The 22219-nt window shown below is 41.7% G+C and overlaps 1 protein-coding gene across 3 annotated transcripts in view; it reads right to left on the bottom strand.

The window, feature by feature from the left end:
- The window catches only part of UBE3A (ubiquitin protein ligase E3A), a 98006-nt gene that overhangs the window by 30176 nt on the left and 45611 nt on the right, over positions 1 to 22219 (bottom strand). For all 3 annotated transcript variants that reach the window (XM_074965429.1, XM_074965437.1, XM_074965447.1), the window contains one exon: positions 3822 to 4132. In XM_074965429.1, the coding sequence (XP_074821530.1) occupies positions 3822 to 4132 (311 nt within the window). The remainder of the gene's footprint in view (positions 1 to 3821; positions 4133 to 22219) is intronic.

Consider the following 22219-nt stretch of genomic DNA (forward strand, 5'->3'; position numbering starts at 1 on the left):
AGTACTAAATTCACTGGCTCTGGATTACAGAGGTTATTAGCTGTAGCGTATAACAAATGGATCATTTTATGACAGTGATTATTATTGAAATATACTGCATTTCAAATCTCACCCACTTCCAACAAGAATATATGTATCATATTCTTCTGTGTTAACATCCAAAAAACATATCTAATGCATATTTCTGACCAAATAGCTTGCATTCCAGGTACTTAAAACAAGTTTTATAGTTTCATACCTTATAAGCACAGTCCATCTGATCTGTTTATATATTGGTAACATTACCAGTAACATAAGAAATACCATACCAGATCAGTCCAATATCCTGTTTCTAATAGTTCCTTCTATCATTAAGTGTGTTGCCTTTCAATTTCATTGAATGTTCTTGTGTTACGAAAAAGGTAAAGAAGATCACCAGATCCATCACTTTTGTACCATTCGTTATTTTAGCTCTATCATGTCCCCTCTTATTAGGAGTTTCCCTAAACAAAACAATCTCTTTATATGGAAGCTTTTTCAGGCCTCTAACTGTGTGTCACTCATCTCTGGACTCCTAATTCTGCCATTTTTTTGAGAGTGATCAGAACTGAATACAGCATTCCAGATGTGTGCACACCATCAATTTATGCAGTGGCATTATATTGTTTTTAGAAATATTTTCCAGCACATACTTTATACATTTTCCCATTTGCTTTTTTGAGCATCATGAAACATTGCAGAGAGATTTACACTGAGCTCTTGACACCACCACCCAGGTATTTTTCCTGTGTGGTCACACTTTTTAGGACCCAGCAATATGAGTAGTTAAAGTTATTTCTTCCAAAGTACATTACTTTGCATTTTCAACAGTGACTTATTTGCTACTATTTACCCATTCATCTAATCTTGTTACATCTTTCTGATATTTGTCTCATTTAACCTCCACAATTGTGAGCCATCTGCAAATTTTGTCACCTCATTATTCATCCTGTTTTCCAGACCTTGAAGATATATATGTTAAAGAACAACAGAACATGGAACTTTGGGATACCTCACTACCAATCTTTTTCCTTGCTAAAAACTGACCATTTGTTCCTACTCTCTCATCTGTGCTAGATGTTCTGTTCTTCCAGAGAGTTGTCCATGAGCAGAAAAAGTATGCTGCTAAGGCCATGATCAGTAGCAGCATAAAGCATCTCCACAGAGAATTTTCGGCAACAAGTCAGCAGAAGCTCTAGTACTGCCACAAATACTCCCCTGGTTGCTCTTCGAACACTGCTAACTCCTTGGAGGGTTGCTCCTTTCTCTCAAGCTGACTGAAGAGACAGAGGCTGATGTGACTCCCTTCCTGAAGTGATTTAACCAAAAGAAAATGGTCTCTCTCTTTAACAGCAAATGAAACAAAGGTCCCCCACTTTCTTCTATGAATTGGGGCTGCAGCTTTTTGAGACTGGCCTGAGTTAGGGGAAAGCTCACTGTTGGGCTTATGGTCAGTAGCACAGATGGCTAAGGCAAACCCAGATGGTTGTTTAACAATGGACTTGGTGGGCTTTGTTTTGGGGAAGCTGTTGAGCTTTTGGATTTAGTCACTTCAAAATTGCTGTTCCGAATCAAATGTAATAGCAGGCTGCTTACCCTTTTCCTTGGCATTTTAAAGTTTGATTGCTGCTTCCCCAGCAACTGCAGCTGCAGAAGGACCACCGCAGTAATTCAGGATTTCAAATTCCTCAGAAGTAAGTTTTGGTTCCAAAGCTATTTGGGAGCCTCAAATGGACTTCAATTTTTTTTTCCTCTAGGCACTAATGCTCAGCAGAGGATGGTCAGTCGGTCCAAGCAGCTATGGAGACAGGTCAATACTGGCAGGTTCTGCAGTGGTTGGGGCCTACCCTGAAGCAGTGACTCACAGGATTGGTCTGCCTCCAGAGTTCCAAGGAAACCATTGTCTAGAATCTATGCACATAGCTGTGAAAAAGTAGAGAAACTAAAAACACCCTGTTAAAATATAGAAAGATTAAAGATATAGATTAGACAGAATGTCCTCTCACCAAAAAGATGCAGAACATGAGAACACTTACGACAATCACGCTGTTTAGATATTGGATCCCTTTCCCCAACCCTGTAAGAAATTAGGGGTCAGGTCCATCTCTTACTATGTTCTTGTACATAGTGCCTAACACAAATAGTCCCCAATCTTGACTGGGGCCTCTAGGTGTTATTGTAATACAAACAAACAGGATGGTACACTACAGGTGCAATCCATCCCTTTATCCTTGCTAAAAAGGTTATACCTTCCTTTTAGTTAATTGTTAGTGAAACCCAACTTGCGTGTCTGCACAACCTGTTGCAACCGTACTCTAGTAATACTAATTTTGGAAATGTGATGGGCACCTCCACAGTTAAAGGCTTTGGGTTTTTCAGTTAATGTGGGATTTCAGCCTTTGCTAGGGATGAAAGTAAAGTATTGGTCGTAACCAAAGTTCCACAAGTCACTCAGAGTACAGATGTAATTTTCTGGAAAGCCAGAAGTAAATAGGCTTAACTGTTTAAGTGTTCAAAAGAGTATAAAGTGATAGTTATGGGATGCTGTATTTTTTTCAGGCCTCTAACTTACAAATGAATGTGTTTTAGCATGTTTTAGCTTTTATAGATGTAGGTCTAAACAAGATCTTTCCACAGGACAGTTATTTTTTCTGTTTACAACCAAGCCATTAACATTATACATCCTTAGCGTTTTTTTTCTTTTTATTTATGACATTAAGCCAGCAAATATCTGTGTTTACTGTAGCAATCTTATCTATAAGTTAATGATTTGCATGTGTGTGGAATATCACCAGGCTCAGCACAGAGCCACACTGTAAGAGCTGGCTGGTTTTCTGGAGTTTGGCCATAAATCCTCCTCATCCTAGTACCAAAGGAAGGTACAATTCAAACCCAGACTCTAGAATAGACTATTTTGACTGGCTCTGCCTCAGCCAAGCTTGAAAACCATGAAACCAAGCTGGCCCTTTCGCTGTTCCTTTCCTCCTTTACCTGTCTGTTCCCAAACACAGAACTCAGGGGCCAAAAATGAAAGGTGCAATCTTGAGAATCTATTCAACTGAGGAGTCATGTGACTGAGCAGTAAACTGGCAGTACTGAAGCATCCATTACATTAGCACGTGACAACACTAACTTTTGAAATTTTAAGACAAAATAAAAAATGTTTCCATAATAACCTAACCCACCCATATATTTTAGCAGGAATGTGATGAATACCCAGTTTGGAATCAATTCTGGACATGAATCCAGCCCATTTGTAATATTTGTAAAAATCTTATTCTAAAATGCAGCCCAAATACTGAATACTTAAATAATTATGTAGCAACAGCCATGACCTGGCTTCTTTCCCCTCCACATCAAACCTGCAGCTCTCTTCCACTGAGAGCCTTAGGTTCCCTTTCCAGCATTTTATCCATAGTCCTTGAATTCTGTGTCTTCTTCTTCCACATATAACCCCGTCGTTCTGTCCAGAAATCTCCAACCAATTTCCCGCAATATCTAGCCTACTCTAGTACAGTTTTCTTTGCCTTTCTCCATACCAGCTACCAGTATCAATGTAACAGTAGTTAGATATTCATAACCACTACTTGCTATCCAACAATTCTGAACATCCTAATAATCAAATCACCAGTTTTTATTACAGTATCTACCTCCACCCCAGAATACTGTATAACTGTTTACACATGATACCTAGAGTTGTAATTTTAGATCTATACACTGGACATGAGAAAGACAAATCTACAAGTTTCCACCACCACCATTTTTAGAAATTTTTATTTTATAAAGATTCTAGAATGCCTTACCTTTAAAGTCATCTCTTGGGCCTTGCATTTCCTTCTTGTTCATTTTTCTGTCAGTACAGGAGTTGTTATGGGCACCTTTGGAATTGTTTTCTAGGTAAGCTGAGCTCGTTCCTTTCTTGGAGGGATGAGGATCACAGAGTTTTGCATTAATCTTATAAAGCTCGAGGGCCTTAATGGCTGCTGCATTGTTATCCATACGGCGAAAAGTTGGACAGGAAGCACAAAATTCATTCGTGCAGGCTTCATTTCCACAGCCCTCAGTTAACTGGTGGTAGTAGCGTTCTATTAGATGTTTTGCAGCTGCTCGCTTCCTGTACCAAACATTCAAACAGTAAGCACAAGGATTAGTACGGCTTTCACATACAAAGCTCATTCAAATTATCATCAAAGCAGAGATTAGTCAGACACTGAAATAAAACACTTCTGAATCAAAGGATATGCATTAGGAGATTTTGAAAATGCAGGATTCTCATTTTGACAAACGAAAGTATATTTAACGCACAATTTAGTTTCAGGTCACATGTAAACTGAAAGAAAAGCAGGTTTTTACCATGCTTCTCCAGGACTAAAAATTTTCAGTTCTACATTCAAATGTAACACTTATGTTTAGTATGAAAATTCTGCTGGGGGAAACTAAGTCACTCAGTTAAAACCGAGGTATAAATTAACTGAAATTTAGGGGTGACAGTGGACGAGAAGCTGGATATGAGTCAACAGTGTGCCCTTGTTGCCAAGAAGGCCAATGGCATTTTGGGATGTATAAGTAGGGGCATAGCGAGCAGATCGAGGGATGTGATCGTTCCCCTCTATTCGACACTGGTGAGGCCTCATCTGGAGTACTGTGTCCAGTTTTGGGCCCCACACTACAAGAAGGATGTGGATAAATTGGAGAGAGTCCAGCGAAGGGCAACAAAAATGATTAGGGGTCTAGAGCACATGACTTATGAAGAGAGGCTGAGGGAGCTGGGATTGTTTAGTCTGCAGAAGAGAAGAATGAGGGGGGATTTGATAGCTGCTTTCAACTACCTGAAAGGGGGTTCCAAAGAGGATGGCTCTAGACTGTTCTCAATGGTAGCAGATGACAGAACGAGGAGTAATGGTCTCAAGTTGCAATGGGGGAGGTTTAGATTGGATATTAGGAAAAACTTTTTCACTAAGAGGGTGGTGAAACACTGGAATGCGTTACCTAGGAAGGTGGTAGAATCTCCTTCCTTAGAGGTTTTTAAGGTCAGGCTTGACAAAGCCCTGGCTGGGATGATTTAACTGGGAATTGGTCCTGCTTCGAGCAGGGGGTTGGACTAGATGACCTTCTGGGGTCCCTTCCAACCCTGATATTCTATGATTCTATGAAGCTAAGGATCTTGATGTTCCAAATCTAGAATTAGGGTTCTGTCCCGTTACGGGCAACATTTCAGTTGGTTGGCCTATCAACACCTTGCATAAGCACTTGTGTGACACTCACACAAATCTGAAAGTCTTGTAAGTTTGTTTTATTTTATAAAAATACTAGAGTGACATTAAGTCTGTCCAAGCTGAAAAGCGCCCCTTGATTAATTTAGGACCCGATCCTGTTATAGGTGCTGAGCACCTTCTACTCCCATTGAAACCAGAGAGATATAGATCCTTTGAAAATTACATTTCCATTTTTACAGCATTCCAGGAACAAAAATGGAACCCTGTCCAATATTTACTTAATACTCATTGCTGAAAATACCATAAAAGAGGAGCTCAAGCCTAAATGACACTTTCCCCTGGCTCAGATAAGGCAACTGAACCCCTGACTAGCCTTTCACCAGATCTTCCCTTCTCTTTTTTTTTTTCTAATTATATTTGGTGGTGCAGCACTTTCTAACATAGATACTAACCTAGTGCCATGTACTGTTTCAAAGATACAGCTGCCTCCTTCTCCCTGGTTTCTTTTTGAAGTGGCAAGCTGCAAAGAAGAATCTCATCTGAGCCTAGCACTGTCAGTAACAAAAATCCTGTAACTGGGCAATGAATGATACAGATACATCTAGATACAAGGATTACAGAGGAAATATGTTGTCACCAGCACTGGCTGTGAACCCAGAAAGGCTGGAGAACTCCACTGCTCTACACTGAACTAAAAACTTGAGTATCTACTTCCACGGCGTGTTTGCATTTCAACAAAGTGTGAATGAGCAAGGTTCTATTTATATTTTACCATTTAATTCTACTTACGCTTTCGAATAGTTCTGTAAAATATTATAATCCTTTCCTACAGTTTTACACTTGTGTAACAACAAGATTTAAATAAAACATTATCCAGGTGAAAATGAAAAAATATGTTTAGATTACAAACTATAAACCTTTAATCTATCTATCAAGTCCTGAGTTCAAAATTCTGCTTCTCTATGTAATAGCTGATGACAAATACTTAAAACTGAATAAAGTGCATTTTATCACAAATTTTTAGGTGTTTTCTTCAACTTTTGTAGAGAAAACATAATATTGGACTCAGGGCTTAACAAGTACTGTACAAGTCAAAGACGGCTGACTTTTCAAATATTTCATTTTATAACACAAGTGTATTCACAATTTGTCACCTTGATCTTCTGAATGCTCAATTTGAGCCCAGAACCAAGAGAATATACAAGACATCCCAGATACATCACACAGAGCCTAAATGAACAAATAAAAAGAGAGATGTGCCAGCAAAATCAAGTCAACTACTGCAGATGATAGATAAGCCAGAAGCAGATTAGAAATGTTTAATTACCAGTCCAAAAAAAAAAAAATCAACATTGGAAAATCTGCCACTGATTTGTTCAAAAGTTTCTGCCTCCCATATCCACTCACATTACAAAATTAAAGCAACTTTTTACAAACAATGCTCCCGCTTTTGCAAACCTTAAATATAAAACTGTAAAAACAGGTCCACAATTTAGATAAATTTATTTGGGAGACTCTAATGTTAAAAGTAGGGGATTTTGATGTTTGGAAGTGGATATATATACATGAAATTAGAACCAATCTTTGTTTCTCATAGTGTTTGTGGTTCTTTGAAAACTAAAGCTGCTTTTAGCTTACTAAGGAAAGTGTAGGCCTTGCCTTGATACCTCATTTGTTTGCTTCTCTTGCGATTACTACAATGCATTACTTTTACCACCTCCCATCATGGAACATGTACCCAACTAAAGTCCATACCACTACTCCTTTCATCTCTCATACCCGCTTTAAGACTTTTTCTCCAAGATACATACAAGATAATTTTTTACATAAAATGCTGATGTCCAACAATAGCCACATCATATTATTGTTGTAACATTTAGCCTTCCTTAACCCATTCCCTGCATTGTTATCCTCACTTATTTAATCATGTCTAAATTTAGACAGCAGGATCTCTGGCGTAATCTTTGTTTTTTATAAAGTGCTAGTACTTCTTTGGGTGTTACAGTATAAATCCTCCTTATTCTGAGCTTTTAGATCCAGCCTATTTAGACTTAAGTGTAGGTTAGCATCTTCTATATTTAAACATAGAGGAAAGGATCAATTAAGAACATAAGAATGGCCATACCGGGTCACAATAATGGTCCATGTAGCCCAATATCTTGTCTTCCAACAATGGCCAATGCCAAATGCTTCAGAGGGAATGAACAGAACAGGGCAATTATTGAGTGATCCATCTCCTGTTGTCCAGTCCCAGCTTCTGGCAGCCAGAGGTTTAGGGACCCTCAGAGCATGAGGTTGTGTCCCTGACCCTCTAGGCTAATAGCCATGGATTGACCTATCCCTCCATGAACTTATCTAATTATTTTTTTTTAAGCCAGTTATACTTTTGGCCTTCACAATGTGCCATGGCAACGAGTTCCACAAATTGACTGTGTTGTGTAAAGAAGTACTTCCTGTACTGTTTTAAACCTGTTGCCTATTAATTTCATAGGGTGACCCTGGTTCTTATGTTATGTGAAGGGGTACATAAAACTCCCTATTCATTTTCTCTACTTCATTTATGATTTTATAGACCTCTATCATATCCCCTCTTACTCATCTCTTTTTTAAGCCAAGGAGTCCTAGTCTCACTTCTCATATAGCAGCTGTTCCAGACCTCTAATAATTTTTACTGCCCTTCTCTGTATCTTTTCCAATTCTAGTATAACTTTTTTGAGATGGGGTAACCAGAAGTGGGCATATTCAAGGTTGCTCATTTATGTGTGACAGAGGCCACTCTTCTTTAGAAGGTAAACTAGGACTTCTTCAAAACCACAAGCCCTTCCACTTTCGCTCTTATGAAACCTAGGTACACTATTAATATACCCAGAGCTATTTTAGTATGGCAAATTATTTTATTTTTATCACATCATATTTGAGATTACTGCTATATTTGGTAAACAAAATAAAGACTGAGGTCTGCCACTATCTATAATAGGAATCTTAATCTAAGGCAATGGTATTCCCCCTGGGGTCCTACACCTAAGATTTCCAAAGGGATATGCACTTCCATTTGAAATTTTTTTAGGGGTTTGCAAATGAAAAAAAGTTGAAAACCACTGCTGTTAGGGACAGTTGTCCTTTGCTTCTATATTCATCATGATGAAAAAGAGAAAAGCGTAACAGAATATAATGCATCATGCATGAATATTACCGGTTTCAAAATATACTACATAAATGTTTCTGTAGAATATCATCCACACAATTTTAATGTCAGGCTTCAGAATCAATGTAAAAATTGATTCTACCAAAACAGGACAGGATGGCATTTCCGCATAAAGATCATTGGGGTGAAATGTGACTATTTAAACAAAGGGACACTTACATCACAAGAGAACTTATAACTAAAGTGCTCAACTAAAGAAAAGCCAGAAATTACTCTGTGCATCTCTAACTCAACTATGACCGAGGCCAAAAGTCACTCCAGAAGCTAGGTTCACCTGTCCAACTGCTGATTGCTTCTCTTAGGTTACTACCAGCTTATAACACCCAGAGGTTTGTTCCATTTACTAGTCTAACTTTCCTTGTTCAGAATCATTTTCGTTTTGTTTGTCACCTACCCAGAGCCTTGTGTACCCTACGGAAAATTAGACCTAAATTCTGTTGCACTATGTTGCAGCAGACTGAAGATTCTGCAACAGTTTCAGTTACATGAACCCTAAGGCTTTTATTGAATTCCCTATGGAAATGAATCAGTCACTTCAGAATTGTAATTATGTAATCTATTTCATTTAATATTTGATGCTGCCCGTAATTTATTATTTTCAATGTGCTGAAAATTTAGTATTAAAATGCATAACTGAATATATACAGAATTTGTTATGGGGAAGCTGGAGATTTTGGCAATTTGGACACGTGTGGAACTACCTGAGCTGCTGCTTCTGTGACAACATAATGCATCATAAACATGTGGACAGAGCACCAGGTGCCTGAACAACAGATGTCTTGCCAGTACACATCTGCCAATAGGCCAATGTGGCAGCTCGCACTCAGAGAGTGAGCTGTGACTACTGGTGGGGTTACGCTGGATTGCTTGTAACATACACAGATGAATCCGGAGACCCATTTGGAGATTTGTTGGGAGGAGAGGGTTTGACCCTTGGTTTGGCAATGGCCACGAACAGCTTTGGTGATGTGCGAAAGGATCGAGTCCTGTGAAGGCAGAAAGCCAGTGCATGGGCAGACAAAGTGAGTGCAGGACCGTCATTGGGGGAGGCATGCGGTTTGGGGCAGAAGACAGGTAGGTGGATGCACTGGCTTAGGTGCAATTCTGACAATACCGTTGGGAAGAACTTAGGGTGGAGATGGAGAGGGAGAGAGAGAGAGAGAGAGAGAGAGTGTGTGAGGCGCGGGGGATCTCTCATTATCGCTGCTAGCTCACTGACCTGCCTGGCTGAGGTTATGGCTACCAGGAATGTCATTTGCATCGAGAGGTGGGAGAGGGAGCATGTTGCCAATGGTTCAAAGGGTGGCTTTGTGAGGGCACAGAAGATGAGATTAAACTCTCCTGGGAGTATGGGCTTCAGTACTGGAGGAAAAGTGTTCAGTAAATCCTTCATGAAGCAGAGAGTGGTGGTGGAGTGCGTAAACACAGACATGCCATGCAGAGGGGAGGAGAAAGGCACTGCCAGGTGCACCCGTATAGAGTTGAGGGCTAGGCTTGACGTTTTTAGGGCAAGAACGTAGAGTAGGACGACTGGTACAGATAGTGCACCTATGCCATGAATTGTTTCCGTTTAGCTCGGTAGCATGCCCTGGTGGATTCTCTCCTGCTCTGAGAAAATTTGCTGCATCGCAGTGGAGCATGCCTGGACTACCCTCTACCCCCATCCAAATACCAGGCTGTGAGGTGAAGAGGGCGCAGACTAGTATGTCAGATTCTCCCCTGATCTTGTGAGATAGATTCAGGAGCGTGTGAAAGCAGAGCGGTGTGCAGGTGGAGAGTCAGAGGAGGTCCATGAACCAGAACTGACAGAGCCAGAATAGGCCTACGAGTATCATGGTGGCTCCGTCCCAGCAAAGCTTGCATAGAAGAGGAATGGGAGGAAAGGCTTAGTGAGGTGTTCTGTACATAGGAGGAAGATTGTGCCGGCACTCGAATTTTCCCCTACTTCTCCAATGCAACAATAGAGGGGCAGCTTCTGGCTCTCATGAGTGGCAGAGAGATCCCACTGAGGGGTGTCCCAGTTCTTGAAGAGGTACCATAGTGGGGTGTCATATAGCTCCCACTTGTGATTTAAGTAGAGAGTCCTCCTGAGCGTGTTGGCCAGAGGATTCTGGGTGTCTGGGAGCTTTGTGGCTTGAAGCATTATGTTGTTTTCGATGCACCAGTTTCAAAGGTGGACGGGCTCAGAGCAACGCTGCTTGTTGATGTATACCACTGCCGCGTTTTCCTCAGAGAGCAGCTGAACATGGAGGAATTGAATGAGCAGGAGAAAGGCCTGACAGGCTAAGAGGACTGCCTGGAGCTCTAACACACTTATGGGCATCCTGGTCTCCCACAGCTTCCATACTCCCAGGACCATGTGGTGGTCCAGGTGGGCTCCCCAACCTGTGAGGGAGCCATCTGTTGTGACGGTGATATGTGGTACTGGAGGTGTGAAGGGGGTGCTGATCATGACCTTGAAAGGATCAGCCCATCATGTGAGGGAGGCCAGCACCCTCCAGGGAACGATGACGCTAGTCTGCATATTGTCCCTGCTGGGTCTGTAGATGGAGAGGAGCCATGCCTGGAGGCAATGCACGTGGAGACGTGCGTGCGGTGTCACATAGGTGCAGGCAGCCATATGGCCAAGGAGAGCAAGCTGGAACGTGGTGCAGAGTCTCTGATGTAGGTCTGCAAGGATGGATGTCAGTGTTGCAAAGTGTTCCGCTGGGAGGAAGCCTCTCGCCTCTATGGAGTCGAGAGACACCTATAACGTGTATTGTTTGTGTAGGTATCAATATTGACTTTCCCTCCTTGACACAAATACCTAGCAATGACAATAGGTTGGTCATTTAGGAGGTTACTTTCTGGTGCAAAAGCACCACGAGGAGCCAGTCATCGAGGCAGGGATATACCAAGTAGCCGAGATGGTAAATTTGGGCTGCTGCCACACTGAAGACCTTCGTGAACACCTATGGAGTGGTCACTATACCGAATGGAAGCACCAGAAACTGGCAGAATTGGTGTCCTATCCAAAAACTAAGAAACTTGTGGTGGGCTGGGAGAATATCCACATGTAAGTAAGCGTGCTTCATGTCGAGAGCTGCGAACCAGGCTCCCGGTGGGAAGGAGGAAATAAACTGATGCCAGTGTTACCATATAGAATTTGGACTTTCTTTCTGATAAAACCCAAAGATCTAGAATGGGGCGGCGTCCTCTACCCTTCTTCAGCATGAGGAAGTATGGTGACTAGAAGCCTCTGCCCTTGTATTGAGGTGGGACAACTCTATGGCCCCCTTGAGAAGCAGCAGAGTGTCTGCTTCTTGTTGGAGAATGCATTGACAGGGTGGGTCCCCGGGGGAAGAGTTGCTTAGGTGGGAATGAGATTAATTCTATGGAGTATCCGTGGTGTATGATCTCCAGTACACAACTGTCTACGGTGATCTTGTCCCAACTGTAGGTGAATAAGGCAAAATGGCTCCCAAAGATGATATAGGGTGCTGCGGATGCCATCAGGGAAGATTCATGAGTCTTGAACTGATTGTCAAAACTGAGGTTTTAGCTGCTGCTGGGAAAAGGGTTGTGGTGGAGGTGGGGAAGTGTGGCCGTTGTGAGTGGTGCTGCCTACATGGCGCCTCCTACAGGCATAGGTAGTAGGCTGGGTAGGGAGTGTGTGGTGGTGGTTCAGAATGGTTGTCTCCGTTGCTTGAGTCTTGGGGCAGGAGTGGATATACTAAGGGAAAGTAGCGAATGAAGGGATTTGTTCGTCTTCTTGTGGAATATCTTGTGCTCATCAAAAGGGAGGTCCTCAATTGTACTTTAGACCTCACTGGGGAATCCGGATGATTGGTGCCACAAGTCCCAGCGCATAACGAATCTTGTTGCTAGAGACTGAGAGGACATGTCAGCTAGGTCCACAGCGATCTGGAAGCCCACCTTGGCCACCAGTCGCCTCTCGTCCACCAATGCCTGGAATTGCTGCTGTTAGTTCGGTGGCAGCTTGTCCTTGAATGCTGCTAACCTGTTGTAGTTATTAAAATCATACTTAGCTAGCGTATCCTGGTAGTTTGCAACCCGGAACTGTAGTCCCACCAAGGAATATACTTTTTGGCCTAGCATATTCATCCTCTTTGCTGCCTACTCCTCTGGGCAAGACTTCTGTGGGTTCTAGTGTGCCTGCTCTGCTGCTGCACTGACAGTGAGAGAGCTGGGGAGGTGGGAATGTAAAGAGAAAATCTGCCCCATTAGCAGGCACGAAACGCCCTCTTCGGTGTCAGGAGTGTGCCATACTGCCTGCGTCAGTTGAAGAATGGCCTCATTAACGGGTAGAGCCATCCGAGGTTTTGAGAATGTCCAGCAGCTGATGTTGTGGGTCCTGGACCTCTTCCAACAGAATCCCCAGGTCTGCCGCTATCCTCTGGAGCAAGTACTGGTACTAGCGATGGTCATGGGAAGAGAGAGGGAGAGGAATAAGCACCTCGCCCAACAATGAAGCAGCAGCCGTGGAGACCGGTGCAGCTGATGGTACCAGTTTGATGTCTGCCTCTTCCTCATAGACTGGTGGTGCCGCTGGGTGAACAGGAGACAGGTAATAAGATGCCTGCAATGGTGCCTGGCATCCGCGACAGGAATCCCAGGGTGCCCGGTCTGGCCAAGAAGACAAGTCCCTAGGCTGTGGTGGGCCCTGCAGGTAGCGGTACCAGGTCTCTGCTGCTGGATCATATGCTGCGGGTAGGGCAATCTGAGCTGCAAGTCCAGACTTCAGTGGGACATTGGAGAAAATGAGGCTCCGGCTCCAAGAACTCCTCAGATGGATCTGGCAATAGGTGGACCACTGGTACCGGAGGGTTGCAATGCTGTAATGGGATGGGCTTCTCTGGCAGCAGTAGGAGAGGTTCGTCTGCTGGGGTGGGGATGACATTAGTGAGTGGGGGGGGGGGGTCCTAGAGAGGAGTGAAGACTGTGGTTATGGAAGGATCAGCTCCTCCATTCACAAGAAAGGCTCAGAGCGTCAAGGAGTCTGTGGTATGCCTCTGGAAATGCCGGAGTGCCCAGGTGGTGTCCTTGGGGCCGGCCTATCCAAGAGGCGCAGGGATAATGGTAAGATGGGCAATATCCTTGCCTACCGGAGCAGTCATCAGTACGGTCAGATTCCATTTGCACCTGGCCTTACCTGCCACATGGGGAGGAAACGCTGTGCTTAGGAGCAGTCTGCATTGGGAATCTGCTCTTACACCCATGAGAGTGTTTTTTTACTCTCCTGTCAGGACTTGACCTTTCTCTTTGGTACCAATGGATCCAGGGCATGGGGAGTGTTCACAGGGGCGCTCACCGCTGGAGACGGACGTTGTACTAGGGTTTCCGGTCTCATGGCTTCCTCCATCAAGTACTTACAGAGGCAAAGCTCTCGAGCTTCCTTGGTTTGGGGGGGGGAGGGGGGGGAAGAACTTGCAGATGGAGCAGCGAGCCATGATATGTGCCTTGTCCAGGCAGTAAAGGCACCTCTGGTGCTCATCACTCATAGAGAGTGAGCACAGGCAGGAGAAAAATTTTAAATCTTGGAATCCAGAGCATAGTTCCCATGGGTGAGGATGGTCCCCAAAGAGGGGAAGAACTTACTTGCTATCTCTAAAATGACAAAATACAACTATCTAAAACTATGTACATTGAACAAGGAGTGGTCATTCTCAGAGCAAAACTAAGAGCATGAAGGAACAGGGGTTCCAACTCAGCAGTAAGAGGGCACTAGAGTGGTGCTGACCCGCACTACCGATTATACCCTTGGCTGGGAACAGAAAGGAACGCACCATGCACATGCAGGTGAACGGACACTGCTAAGATGTGTGGAATACATATTCGGACCATCACTCAAAGAAGAATATGTAGTATACACAGGGTCTTAGTCTTTAATACTTGCATATCTCACAGGGTTATTGCAAGTATAATGACAAAATCTGATAATGATGGAGGGGCAATATAAATACCTATCTGGAGATAGATCAGCAATGAAATTGTTAATGTTGACACTAAGGACTGATCTACACTATTTTTGTACCAATTTAAACATACTTCTATTTTTCTATTTCTATTTTAACTATTTTTCTATGTCTAAACCCATAGAGTTAAAATAGTGCAAAAAGCGTGTGGAAGTGACATAAGCTAAACAGAAAAAGAGGTTCTCTTATTCCAGAACGTGCATCCACACGAGGAATTATACCAGTACAACTAGAGTGGTATAATAATGCCAGTAGATTTCCCCATATAGACAAGTCCTAAGTCAAGCAGGACAGTAGAAATCCTATACAGACTCCCCTCAGTTTACAAGTATTATACACTAATACCCACATCTGAAGACTGTTTGAATGAAACAGAATATTTCATAGGCAGTGTCCTCCTGGTATGTCTAGTTTTAGAGTAACAGCCGTGTTAGTCTGTACTTGCAAAAAGAAAAGGAGTACTTGTGGCACCTTAGACTAACCAATTTATTTGAGCATAAGCTTTCGTGAGCTACAGCTCACTTCATCGGATGCATACTGTGGAAAGTACAGAAGACGTTTTTATACACACATGGTTTTATACAAACCATGAAAAAATGGGTGATGATCACTACAAAAAGGTTCTCTCTCCCCTGGATTTGTGCTGGAAATGGCCCACCTTGATCATCATACACATTGTAAGGAGAGTGATCACTTTACATAAGCTATTACCAGCAGGAGAGTGGAGTGGGGGGAGAGAAAACCTTTTGTAGTGATCATCACCCATTTTTTCATGGTTTGTGTGTATAAAAACGTCTTCTGTACTTTCCACAGTATGCATCCGATGAAGTAAGCTGTAGCTCACGAAAGCTTATGCTCAAATAAATTGGTTAGTCTCTAAGGTGCCACAAGTACTCCTTTTCTTTCTGGTATGTCTAGTTTCTTCCAGAAATGTGTGTAAATTTCCCCAAAATCACAGACATAATTTTGCTTTTAGCTATTACAAAGAAATATCTGAAATCTTGGTTTTTATTTTAAATAAACTTTAACTTACACTGACTGTTTTTGTACAATAATGGAGAATGCTTACAGACATCCCTTTGTAAATATGCCACAATTCAATTACAAATAACCACAAGTTCAGAGTCGTTTTAATTTTAATTAGGAACTAGCCTCTTAAGTTTGTCTGTTCAGTACTATAATTTGGGTTTCAAGATCATAGCATTTAGCATACCCAAGGCTAGTACGTAAATTGTGGAATAGATTATGGGGGATTATTTGTTTTATTGAAAAATTCAAGAACAGTTTCTCCATAATAAAAAGAGAGTATATACCTTAAATACATGATAGCACTTGAATCTGCATTTCTCAAATAACTCAACACTTGCACAAGAAATGGTGAATAAGCTAAACATGTAAGCGCAACACATACATAACTAGGCAACCAAGCAAATGAGAGATGTATAAACATTTTACCAGCTTCAGAAGAAATTTAAAACCACATCTCTGTCTACCGTTTTGTTTTGAATAAAGAATTCACAAGTAAAATTCCAAAGTTCTGTTATCTGGTGTTAACCTAGGTTATTTACTGGTGCAAAAACACAACCTTTAAGTGTTCAATTTACATAACCACACATTTTTGAATGAAGCATAATAAGATTTTGTAGTAACTTAGCACAACAACAGTATAAAGTATGGTGGGTTTTTTAAAAAAGAATTACACGCATGCTAACTTTTATACTTTTATGTACAGAGCAGCATCACTATTTTAATGCCTTTAGGAAAACATATACATTAATGTTCACTGAAGTTTACAATCTCCTATACTAATTAATTCAGTAGGAACTCAAAGTACCAAGGCAGCATTATCATTATCTAATTCCCTTCTCTAACAAGCACAATGAAAAAAATCAGCGTTAGATTATCCCCAACAAGTGAACTATGTCAACAGGCATCATGTGGAAATTATGGAAGTAAAAGGCAAATAGTGCCAATTTTCTATGTAGAAAACGAAAGAAAAATAATTTAAAATGTTGATGTTTTAATTCATGAATTACTGTTTGCCCTTTATTATATTAAAAATAAATGAAATAGGAGATCTTGCAAGACAAAATTTTGAATCACTGATACAGCTGCAGTATTTTTATAATGCACTTCTGGAAACAACTGTAGCTGAAATGAACAACTAAGCCAAGGAAAGTGTGGGCCCCTTACTGAATGAGGGAGGCAACCTAGTGACAGAGGATGTGGAAAAAGCTAATGTGCTCAATGCTTTTTTTGCCTCTGTCTTCACTAACAAGGACAGCTCCCAGACTGCTGCACTGGGCATCACAACATGGGGAGTAGATGGCCAGCCCTCTGTGGAGAAAGAGGTGGTTAGGGACTATTTAGAAAAGCTGGACGTGCACAAGTCCATGGGGCCGGACGAGTTGCATCCGAGAGTGCTAAAGGAATTGGCGGATGTGATTGCAGAGCCATTGGCCATTATCTTTGAAAACTCGTGGCGAACGGGGGAAGTCCCAGATGACTGGAAAAAGGCTAATGTAGTGCCAATCTTTAAAAAAGGGAAGAAGGAGGATCCTGGGAACTACAGGCCGGTCAGCCTCACCTCAGTCCCCGGAAAAATCATGGAGCAGGTCCTCAAGGAATCAATCCTGAAGCACTTACATGAGAGGAAAGTGATCAGGAACAGTCAGCATGGATTCACCAAGGGTAGGTCATGTCTGACTAATCTAATAGCCTTCTATGATGAGATTACTGATTCTGTGGATGAAGGGAAAGCAGTGGATGTATTGTTTCTTGACTTTAGCAAAGCTTTTGACACGGTCTCCCACAGTATTCTTGTCAGCAAGTTAAAGAAGTATGGGCTGGATGAATGCACTATAAGGTGGGTAGAAAGTTGGCTAGATTGTCGGGCTCAACGGGTAGTGATCAATGGCTCCATGTCTAGTTGGCAGCCGGTGTCAAGTAGAGTGCCCCAGGGGTCGGTCCTGGGGCCGGTTTTGTTCAATATCTTCATAAATGATCTGGAAGATGGTGTGGATTGCACTCTCAGCAAATTTGCGGATGATACTAAACTAGGAGGAGTGGTAGATACGCTGGAGGGCAGGGATAGGATACAGAGGGACCTAGACAAATTGGAGGATTGGGCCAAAAGAAACCTGATGCGGTTCAATAAGGATAAGTGCAGGGTCCTGCACTTAGGATGGAAGAACCCAATGCACAGCTACAGACTAGGGACCGAATGGCTAGGCAGCAGTTCTGCGGAAAAGGACCTAGGGGTTACAGTGGACGAGAAGCTGGATATGAGTCAGCAGTGTGCCCTTGTTGCCAAGAAGGCCAATGGCATTTTGGGATGTATAAGTAGGGGCATAGCGAGCAGATCGAGGGACGTGATCGTTCCCCTCTATTCGACATTGGTGAGGCCTCATCTGGAGTTCTGTGTCCAGTTTTGGGCCCCACACTACAAGAAGGATGTGGATAAATTGGAGAGAGTCCAGCGAAGGGCAACAAAAATGATTAGGGGTCTGGAATACATGACTTATGAGGAGAGGCTGAGGGAACTGGGATTGTTTAGTCTGCAGAAGAGAAGAATGAGGGGGGATTTGATAGCTGCTTTCAACTACCTGAGAGGTGGTTCCAGAGAGGATGGTTCTAGACTATTCTCAGTGGTAGAAGAGGACAGGACAAGGAGTAATGGTCTCAAGTTGCAGTGGGGGAGGTTTAGGTTGGATATTAGGAAAAACTTTTTCACTAGGAGGGTGGTGAAACACTGGAATGCGTTGCCTAGGGAGGTGGTAGAATCTCCTTCCTTGGAAGTTTTTAAGGTCAGGCTTGACAAAGCCTTGGCTGGGATGATTTGATTGGGGATTGGTCCTGCTTTGAGCAGGGGGTTGGACCAGATGACCTCCTGAGGTCCCTTCCAACCCTGATATTCTATGATTCTAACTAGCAGCTAAAAGTGAAATTTATGTGAGAGTTTGGAGGCAGGCATTTTTCTCCTCTTTTTTCCCCCCTAGAAGTAGGGTCTACGAAGTGAAGACGATGGTAACTACTGAAGCAGCATACTAGAAGCGCCCCAAGGAGGAGAAGAGACAAAGATGATGGTCAGATGTGGTAGCTGTGGTATATACCTCTGATGGAAGCTACTTATGCATAAACTGTTACCTGATAGAGCCTTCATGGCAGAGAAGATTCAAGGACTGGAGATGCAGCTAGAGATGACAGAATTCTAATGGGGATTTGATGATTTAAAACAAAAGAGGAGGTGGCACAAACTCCTCAATATTTGTTCGTCAGGTGTCCACAAAAGGACCTGGAGGGCAGACTGCCAGAGGAGGAGGGCGATCAATGGAAGAATGTGACCATGAAGACAAGGCAGAGGAAAAGACCAGTTAGTGGAGGTGAAATAGAGTTGAAGGAGGAGAAGAAACAGGCAGATGGGATATCGAGGAAGAAAAGAAGGGAAGTCAGTCCTTGCAGAAGAGAGAATGGAGCTAGCCAAGGACTGGAGCCCAAAGAAAAATGAAGATGATGTACAGGGGACTGCAAAAGAATGTGAGATTCATACCAACATCAGGAATAGACAGGTCTCTATGTGACCAGGGACTCCATCCAAAGAAGAATTGACGGGCCTGTCACTAGACCTAAGAGAGACAGAAGAGTTCATTATCTGTCAGGAGAAAGGATACAAGATGTGAACATGAATTTCAAAAGGATCCTGATGGGAGCGGGGGGAAAAAATCCACCGACTGTGTTGAATGTCGGGATGAATGACCTTACTAAATTCCCAATGGACTAGATCAAGGATAATTACACTAGGCTTGGAAAGATGCTTAAAGATGTGGAAATGATCTTCAGTCCCTAAAGGAGGGTGAAGATGCGGCAAGATAATGAAGATGAACAGATGGCTCAAGGATTGGTGCTCTGAGGAAGATTTTGGGATGATTGACCATGGGAAGGCATTCACAGAAAGAAGACTTCTCAACTGATGGACTCCACTTGTTTACCTGGGATACTAGCCTTCTGGAACAGAGACCGGAATGATTGATAAGAAGGGTTTTAAGGTAGGGAATGAGGGGAGAAGATTTTGAGAGAGACTCATGTAATGTCCATGCCTGGCTTCAATACTGAGGAGGAGGAAAATCAGCTAAATGAAAAAATACTAAGGAATAAAGGAAAACGAGAAGGTAAGAATAAGAACAGCTAAGAGAAAAAGTGTGTATATATATAGATAGATAGGACCAACAGTCAGGTAGGTAATACAAAAACAACGAAGAGTACTTGTGGCACAACAGTAGTTAGTTGAAGGCTAATCTGGCTAGAAAACTAATGGGCGAGGTTCAAGGGAAACAACGGAGAATGCCTGTACCCAAATGCAAGGAGTCTGGGCAATAAAATGCAGGAACTGGAACTACTCAAGGTCAAAATGGATCTTATAGGGTTTACAGAAACATCCTGGAAAAGCGCTCATGACTAAAACTCAGGTATTAGCTATTTAGAAGAGAAATATAAAAGGTGGTGGGATAGTGTTGTACATTAGTGATGCAGTAAACTGTGAAGAAGAAAGAAGTGATACTACAGACAAAACAAATCTGTTCGGGCCAAAGTGACTTCAGAGAAGGGTTATAAAGAAGTTCTATTGGGATAGTGTTAGGGGTCTGCTACAGACCTCTAGGGTTGGGCTCAGCTATGGATAGAGATTTCTTTAATATTATTAGAAAGAAAAATACTACTGGGAATTGTGTCATAATGGGAAACTAACTTCATGGATATAGACTGGAGAATAAATGCTACAAACAACAGGGCATAGTTATTCATAGATGTGACAGATGACAGTTTTCTTCATCAAGTAGCCAATGAAACCAAAAAGAGATGATGCAACTTTAGACTTGGTTTTGGTAAGCTTTGAGAACATCATAAAAAAAGCTGGTCATGAGAAATAACCTTGGATTGAGTGATCACAAGTTGATTCAGTTTAAATTAAAGGAAAGGATAATGAAAACCAGGTTGTCATCTATGGTTTTTGATTTTAACGGGACAGACTATGAATTAGAAGTGGAGGAAGCTTGGAATTTCTTTAAATCAAGTGTACAAAAACTATCTCCAATCTGCATCCCAAGCAAGGGGAAAAAACTTGGTAGAGAAAAGGCTCCAGACCCAACTAAATGAATAACCACCTCAAAAAGGTTATTAGGAGTAAGCAGAGAGCCTAAAGGAAGAAGGGTTTGATCAGCAACAAAAGCTACATCTTAGAGGTCAGAAAATGTAGGAATAAAGTGAGAACTATTAAAAGCCAATCTGAATTAGCTCCTGCCAAGGAAATTAAAATAAATACAACAAGGATTTTTAGTTATATAAATAAAAAGAGAAGAAAGAAAGAATGAGGTTGGACTGCTATGCAGTGTGAATGGGGAGGAGATTAAAAATAACGTAGGTATGGCCCAAAAACTAAATAAATACTTTGCCGTGGTTTTCAGTAAGGATGATAATATAGAACATGAGTATGAAGACAGAATGACTGATGGAAACGAGTACACAGAAATGGAAATGACCACATCTGAGGTGGAAGAAAATCTTAAAGCACTGACTGTGATCTGGATAATTTCCATCCCAGGATACTGAAGGAAGTGGCATGTAAGATTACTAGTCCAATAGCAAGAATTTTTAAATAAATCTATTTGTGGGTAGTCCCATATTATGGGAGAATAGCTAATGCTGTACAATATTTAAGAAAGGGGAGGAAGTGTGATCCAAGGAAAAAAAGTGATCCTGAATTACAGACCATTAGTTAAATCTCAGTAGCATGCAAAGCTTTAGAACAAAATTTGAAGGAAATAATTAAACTCTTGGAGGTAAATGGAAAAGGGGATGTAGTGCATCGTATGTTTACCTTCATGCCAGACTAACCTTATATCCTTCTTTGAGAAGATAACTCATTTTTTAGATAAGGGAAATGCAGTAGATCTAATATACTTGGTCTTCCGTAAAGCATTTGACATGGTATCACATGGAAAATTAGTTAAATTAGAGAAGATGAAGTACAAGAATTATATGGTAAGGAACCGGCTAAAGAGGATAAGGCAACAGGCTGTGCTGAAAGGTGGAACTATTGGACTACAGAGAAGGTCTTAGGACCGATTTATTCACTATTTTTATTAATGACCTTTGCACAAAAAGAGTAGGAGTATGCTAATAAAATTTTCTAATGATTATGGCTGTTAAGCGATTAAAAAAATTAATTGCGATTAATCGCGCTGTTAAACAATAGAATACTTAATATTTAAATATTTTGGATGTTTTCTACATTTTCAAATATATTGATTTCAATTACAACACAGAATACAAAGTGCACAGTGCTCACTATTTTTTATTACAAATATTTGCACAGTAAAAAAAGATATCCTATTTTTCAATTCACCTAATACAAGTATTGTAGTGCAATCTCTATCATGAAAGTTGAACTTACAAATGTAGAATTATGAACAAAAAATAACCGTATTCAAAAACAAAACAATGTAAAACTTCAGAGCCTACAAGTCCACTCAGCCCTACTTCTTGTTCAGCCAATCGCTTAGACAAACAACTTTGTTTACATTTGCAGACCATAATGCTGCCCACTTCTTGTTTACAATGCCACCTGAAAGTGAGAACAGGTGTCGGCATGGCACTGTTGTAGCCAGCGTCACATGTTCATTTTCATCATCTGAGTCAGACGCCACCAACAGAAGGTTGATTTTCTTTTTTGGTGGTTTGAGTTCTGTAATTTTCGCATTGGAGTGTTGCTCTTAAGACTTTTTAAAGCATGTGCCACACCTTATCCCTCT

This window comes from Natator depressus, chromosome 1, assembly GCF_965152275.1.
Source record: "Natator depressus isolate rNatDep1 chromosome 1, rNatDep2.hap1, whole genome shotgun sequence".
Lineage (NCBI taxonomy): Eukaryota > Metazoa > Chordata > Testudines > Cheloniidae > Natator > Natator depressus.